The sequence below is a fragment of the Chenopodium album genome, chromosome 19 (genome assembly GCF_948465745.1).
Source record: "Chenopodium album chromosome 19, dcCheAlbu1.1, whole genome shotgun sequence".
Lineage (NCBI taxonomy): Eukaryota > Viridiplantae > Streptophyta > Magnoliopsida > Caryophyllales > Amaranthaceae > Chenopodium > Chenopodium album.
Window position 1 is genome coordinate 13,231,435 of NC_137852.1, and position 7,105 is coordinate 13,238,539.

The 7,105-nt window shown below is 32.5% G+C and overlaps 1 protein-coding gene across 1 annotated transcript; it reads right to left on the minus strand.

Moving 5' to 3' along the window:
• Positions 1-419: 419 nt before the first annotated feature.
• LOC145594074 (protein NRT1/ PTR FAMILY 2.4-like) lies at positions 420-6,099 on the minus strand. The gene is made up of 4 exons (XM_081650415.1): positions 5,985-6,099; positions 2,202-2,419; positions 1,531-2,072; positions 420-1,221 (listed from the first exon to the last, which is right to left on the minus strand). Exons 1-4 carry the CDS (start codon positions 6,097-6,099, stop codon positions 420-422), a joined length of 1,677 nt encoding a protein of 558 aa, XP_081506541.1.
• Positions 6,100-7,105: the final 1,006 nt, after the last annotated feature.

Here is a 7,105-nt window from a genome sequence, read left to right on the forward strand (position 1 = left end):
TTGCTTACACACCCCCACCAAATCCCCTCAAAAAGTTATTTATAGCCAATTTAAAACTTTGGATGTCACAAAAAAGATAGGAAAGAAATTGAACCTCTATTAAACATTACTCAATGGAAACATAGGGAGCACTACACTAGTCATCTATCATATGCTTGCCTAAAGGGAGATCAATCATCACCATAATTACATCAATAATTAAATCAATTACAATTACAATCAACCATGAGCCAAGAAATAAAGGAAATTTAAACATTTGCTATATAAAATGAAACACACACACACTTCCTAAAAAATATGAAACTTACACACAAGTATTTTAGACATCCAAATTAAGCTAGCATGCATAGATCGACATACATGCATATCACACCTTTAGAAGCAAACAATGTACTTACACTTTTGGTTCCATTCATTTCCTATTCATCATCATCAGTAGATTCATCATTAGTGTACTTATATAATTTAGCACATACAAGATAATAACCAAAGTTGATGGTTCCAATAATAGCCAATGTCCAATACACTTTATCCATTCTCCCATGATTAATATTATCCGGCAACCATGAAGTACTTCGTTGAACCAAGCTTATAAACGCGGTGCTTAGATAGTATCCGACAGCCATATGCAATGAAGCCAAGGACGCGGCTGTACTCCTTAGCGATTTTGGTAGTTCTTGATAGAAGAATGCCAACTCTGCCGGGAAGTAAAAAGAACTCGATACACCCAACAATCCTAATGGCAAAATTAGCCATAAGACTGTTATAACATGGTTGGACTCCATTAGATTAAGTCGTTTTTTCTCAATGAGAGCAAACGAGATCATGCTAAGGAAGGTGAGAAAGTAACCAACTCCAACGCGCTTAAGAGGATCTAATGGTCGACCAACAATCTTTTTCCATAAGGGATATACTACTCGATCAAGAAGGCATAGCGCGATGGATCCACACAGTAGAGGGAAGACTAGAATGCTTGCAGCCGGTAGTTTGAAATGGCGGCCTAGTCTTCGATCCATGGATAATGCTTGGAGAATAACTAGGCTTGCAGCAACTCCGGATACAGTGTTGAGTAATATCCCTCCTGACCAAATTGGTAATGCTTTGATCAATTTCTTTAGATCCTCCACTTCTTCAACGGTACACAAATTCCACGATTTTGTGAGGGGTTTTGAATGTTGTTGTTGATCTCCTCCTTTTATCAAGGCAGCTCGATTGAAGAAGCTATAAATTGAAATTAACATTATATATGAATGAAAAAGCTATGCACTAAGGAAGAGTAAGCTAGATATGAAGTACTCAAATTTTCAATTTTTTTTTTTTTTTTTTTTGTGGCAGTATACACAAAATAATATTCTCTTTGTCTCTAAAAGTTCTTCATGTTTTGACTGTTTTGAACATAAATGACTTTTAAAGTTGAATGAAGTACAGACTATTGATGTTAGTTTTCATAGATTCAACTTCATTCTTTTATATCTCATCATAACACTAGAAATTAATAGAAATGGTAAAATTAAGAGGCAACTCAATTACCTTAAGCTAGAAGTTGGAGATCCATAATAATCCGTCTTTGATTTTGAGGTACCATAGAAGTAACCATCTTCACCTTTTTCTCCAGCCACACTAACACCACTCTTTCGAAACGAGGCAACAAAAACACGAGCAATGCTAATAAAAGGACTCCCCTGAGGCAAAACCATCCTATAAAACCGCGATCCTAACAAGAAAAGTGTAATGGCAACTGCATTGACAGCAGCACTAATGCCAAAACTCAAGGTCCATTTTCCCTTGTCTTGAAGGTAAATTACGGCGGTGAACCCTATAACGGAGCTAGCCTCAATGGCGAAGATGAACCAATTAAAGAAAACTCGTTGTTGTTCGGGTTTTTTGAATTGGTCTGCTCCCAATGCTCCTATCACGAAACGAGTACCTCCGAATCCAATCATCGAAATCGCTAAGGTGGCGTAGAGGAAGGTGTATTGGAGGCTTGATGGAGGGTTACATGAGGTTATGTTTGTGCATGGTGGAGGCCTTAAAGATGGGATTGCTGATGAAAGGGTGAACATAATTGCACCCTACATAACATTGTATGTACCAATTTAATTATCGTATCAATTAAATTAATTTCACATCGTTCAGGTCAATAATTAGTTTATATTATAACCATAAATAAAATATAAGAGGATGTATGGTAATTGGCTTACTAGTAATGAAATGAAAGATGCGACGAGGACGACGAAGTAGGAACCAAAGAGAGAATCGGCGAGAATAGCAGCTAAGATGGGAAAGAAATTGACACCACCACCAACAACATTGTGGAATTGAGCAGCAGCAATGTCCTTGATATTGTAATTCTTCATTGCATAAACTACTATGTTTGCATACCAAGATGTTGCTGCTAGTGTTAATCCCATCATACTTCCTGCAACATACATGCACATACTATGTTTTAACTTTGGAAAAACTCTACATACAAGTGCACAATATACATACAATATACAATAACGTTACTACTACAACAATCTATACAGCATACGTGAACAAAGGGACTGGGAGTTGGGCCGTGGGTGTTGGGCCTCTACCCGCCCCCTTGTGGCTTGTTTAGATAAATGAGTAGTTTCAAAGTCTAAATGGATCAGTGCGTCTTGTGTGCGGCTGGTCATACCATGTGGCCATTTGTAAAAGAACAAAGTAACCCCTAATGATCATGTAACTCCTATAATACTGAACAAGTAACCCCTAGTAACACATATATTACTGACGACGTAACCCTTGTAAAACTGAACGAGTAACCCCTAATACATTAACGAAGTAACCCTTGTTATCAATGGTCATACCGTGTGGCTAACCACATATAAGACTTTGTGTAAATGGATCAGTAATAAATTGAACCATCGAGAAGGTGAAAGAGAGAATTTCCTCATACATGAAATAGATACATAAAGTATAAAGATTGCAAAAAGAACAAACAGAGCAATAAACGTGGGAATGAGGAGAAAATACAAGTTTATCTCCTTGATAAACAACTCACGGTAGCGAATTTGTAAATATAACAAAAAAAAATTGCTCTAAGTGATAGAATATATAAAATTGATCCTGGGTTTTAACCATCATCAGCTTAAGCTTTTGGTTGAGTTGGTAATATCAAAAGCCAGCGAGATATAAAAGTTACGGGTTCAAATCTCATCCATCCCTCCTTTCAGAGTGGAATATTAAACGTTGGGTATGCATTAGATATTTAGATGCACTTGTCTAGAAATAAATTAGATGGTGAAAAATACTTGTTGAAGAATAAACCTCCCAAGTGTCACCACATGTAAGTGTCCCACATTGGTTGAAAAAGAAAGAGTTAATTACTTTATAAAGCTAATGATCTACTCCTCCTATTGCCATATGGTTTTAGGATATAACCTCCTTTGAACTTGTGAAGTGGACTCTATCTCTTGGTTTGCAGGTGCGGCCCAAACCCATATTTAATAATACTTCATGGTACAATTCAGAGCTTTTTTTTTTTTTAATTTTTTTTAACTTCGTAAAATTGCGGAGTTAGCAATAGTACATTAGTAGTTAGTTTTTTAATTTATCTTTTTGACGTGGAGATGAAGGGGACAACCGGACAATGACTTATTATTCATTAACTAGTTTACGGTCCCGTGCAATGCACGGAGTTGCAAACATTTGTATTTCAACATTTTTATACAAATTTGGCAAAAAAGTAAATAAAAAAAAATTGGCAGGAAATTGTTTAACCAAATTTTGACATGTGTCATTTTGTATTCGCTTTTAGTTTATAGTTATTTATTAAACAAGTGATTTGGCATTTCTCCCCATTGTTTTCGACTAAAGTTATAAAGGAAATCCTATTTTTTTGGTAGGAGAATTTTGTTAAATTAACTACTTATCACTTTATCAAAGTTATCACTACAATAATACATTTTTTATTTTTCAGATTTGATATGAGAATTTGGTGTTAAAATTGGGTGGAAAATCTTTCAATTTGCATACCCAACTCAAATATTTTAATGCATACATATAGGGCCCCAATTAATTTATCCGCCCTAGGCCACCAAAATCTCAGAAACGGGCCTGCTAATAACAGGAAGAATCACTAACAATGTTGGTGGTTTTACCATAAATATTGATTTTTTTTTCACTATTCATGGTAGATATGCTTAAACCATTAGAGGTTCTACTATTACTACTATGAACAATGCAAAAAATAAAAACCTTATTCATGGTAAAAACGCTAACAAACCATGAACAATGTTAATTTTAATTGGTTCAAATTTTTTCTCCTTTAGTTTAGTGTATGTACTCTACCAATAATAAAATGGAAGAAAAGCAACAACCCTTATTTGTTGATGAAAAAGAATGAAAAGTGGAAGTACATAAATAATTACTATGTTGTCCCACCTTATGAAATTAGCTAGTTAAAGAGCAACAACAAACTTAAAACCAAGAACGAATAGAGGAGATTTCTTACTTGAAGATCATAATTAATATAGCTGTATAGTACATGAGAACATGTCCCACTAGGATTCTTGAATGTTTTAGAGCTCACCACTTTCATGTATTGAGTTATTTTATGATTTGGCTTAATAAATAGTCATCATTACCAATTATTATTGAAGTATTGTTCATAAAACTTTTTTTTTTTTTTTTTTTTTTTTTTTGAATAACTTGTTCATAAAACTTAGTTAAAGCACCATTACTATTCTTTTTTCTTTATTAAATATATAGAACATCATCACCATACTAATACAAAATTTGTGTAAAATGAAATAGTTCTAGCTAGCTACTTCATATTGCATTGTATAGTATTGTACTTCCTCTGTTTTTTTTAGTTGACACCGTTTGACTTTTACACTATTCACACATTACACTTTGACTTGCTTTTGTGATTTATAGACATGATAAAACATAATCATGTGAGATCTTGTTTGAATCGTCTTGATGTATATTTTATTAATATCCAATTTTTATAATTTTACAATGTTAGTAGTTAGATATATTAACCGTCAAAAACATGCGTTGGCAAACGTGATATTAGAAAGGTGTCAACTAAAAAAAAAAAACAGAGGAAGTAGTATATATATGATCGGTGAAAATAAATCTCTAATCGAGCAAAATATATGTCTTAATCCTCACAATTTTTACATACAATACATATATACCAACATCTATGTGTAAATTTACAACTTTTCACATTCTATTGTGCCCTTACGCAAAATGCAGCAGAAGAAAAATACGTGGGTGTAACATTTATTTTTTATATTTATTTTTTATATAGGTCATCATGATTCATGATGGGTATAAGATATATGGACACCCTACTTATACACAATATAAATTTAAGATCGAGGAAATGCTTCTAAATTAACCGAATAACATGACACATAGATTAGTACATAATTTATACGAAGTATGTAAAAGGTTAGCAATAAAGATGGGGTTTGGATATAATGGTATTAGATACCACTAAAATTAAAGTAGGTTTCTTTATTATATGCTTCTTTGTAGCTAACTAGCTTAGCTGCATACATGTGCTTAATTATTATATTTAATATGAGGTTATTGCTCTTCAAACTAGCTAATTAGAGATTCATTAGTTGCATAAGTTGTACGACAAACGATTAGACTCACCTATACCTTAAACATGCTTAAGATGGAGATGAATGTTCATCATAGGCCGAAGATTCAGGATAAACTGAAATTTATACAATCAGCCTCATGTGTAACGTATAGAAAGATATTTACATGTAAAACAACAAATTAAGTTTACGCTGTTTAAAAATTTCAAAAATAGTACTCCTAGGTCTTCCTAGGATTATGTGCAACCTTGAGAATACATGTATATTGACTTTTTTTGTGCACAACATACATATGTCATATGTTACACCGACAATTGTCATTGTATCAAGGTACGAACGTTTCTATAGGTGCATGTAATAATTTGCGTAAAAGAAGAGAAGGGAAAGAGAAAGGACCTATGATGAAAGGAAAGGTGACCCATCCTCCTTTGTTGTCGCTGACGCATATTTGTACGTCTTGAAGAGATGCTTCGTCTTCAGCTTTCTCATTTTGAGAATAAGAGTGTTCCATGTTCTAACCTAAGAATTTGGAATACTATGTTTTCTTTTTTTTTTTAACGTTTGAATGATAATGTTAACTAGCATAATCACCCACTACTTTATATAAAGAAAATCATGATAATAAAAAATAAAAAATAAATAAAAAATAAAAAATAAAAATTCCACTACTTTATATTTATTATCTTTAAAAATGCATTTTTATTTTTATAATATAAGAGTATATTTAATTTACCTAGTAATAATAATATTGTTAGAAATTTCATTCAACACGGAAATTTGGGAATATTAGACCAAACACATGAATGAGTGCCATGTGGCCACTATATGTACTTAGTTGCATAAATAACTATCATATACCTTAAAATTATTTGTGTTATCATTTAAATAACATGGATCCGTACAATTATATGCTTTAAGTTGCAAATCATTTGAAAATTTAAGCAAATATGATGATTATTGGCCCTAATCTCCCTTATTTTTTAAGTTGAATTTGATCGATGGAATCATTAAGCTAGCTCAAGTTGTTTAATTATTAATTACCGGTCTAATACTTATTAACATACCGAGTATTATGTTACAACTTACAAGCAATACTATTTTTTTTTTTTTTTTTTTTTGAACAATTGTACACTTTTTGTAAAGGTAAGAAGTTACAAGTGCAAATGTGCAATGATACTTCTTAAGATAAAAGGCTACAATTGTAGAGATGTCCGGAATTCAATCATGATTATAACTTATAAGTCATGAATATTGTTTCTTATAACTCTCTAAGTTAGTCATCAACAAGCTAAGTTTTTATATAGAGTAAATTCTAACCAATAGTGTGGATACAAAATGGTATAGTTGACTCAGAGAATGATCGATATTTGAAACCTAAAATCGATTAATAAAAATCAAATACAAAGAAAGAGGATGTGCTACATGCCTCCATCAAAGAGACAAAGAGTACAAGGAAGATTGTGAAGATTAATTATTATTAGCTTAAACAAATCGTGCAGGCTAAAATTAATTAGGTT

Bases quoted from the DNA above. Each gene is read 5' to 3' on its own strand.
- LOC145594074 (XM_081650415.1), bottom strand. From the start codon at position 6,099: ATGGAACACTCTTATTCTCAAAATGAGAAAGCTGAAGACGAAGCATCT. The intron at 2,420-5,984 runs GTCCTTTCTCTT...TGTATGTTGCAG, and splicing joins CACCTTTCCTTTCATCATAG to GAAGTATGATGGGATTAACA. The intron at 2,073-2,201 runs GTAAGCCAATTA...AATGTTATGTAG, and splicing joins CATCTTTCATTTCATTACTA to GGTGCAATTATGTTCACCCT.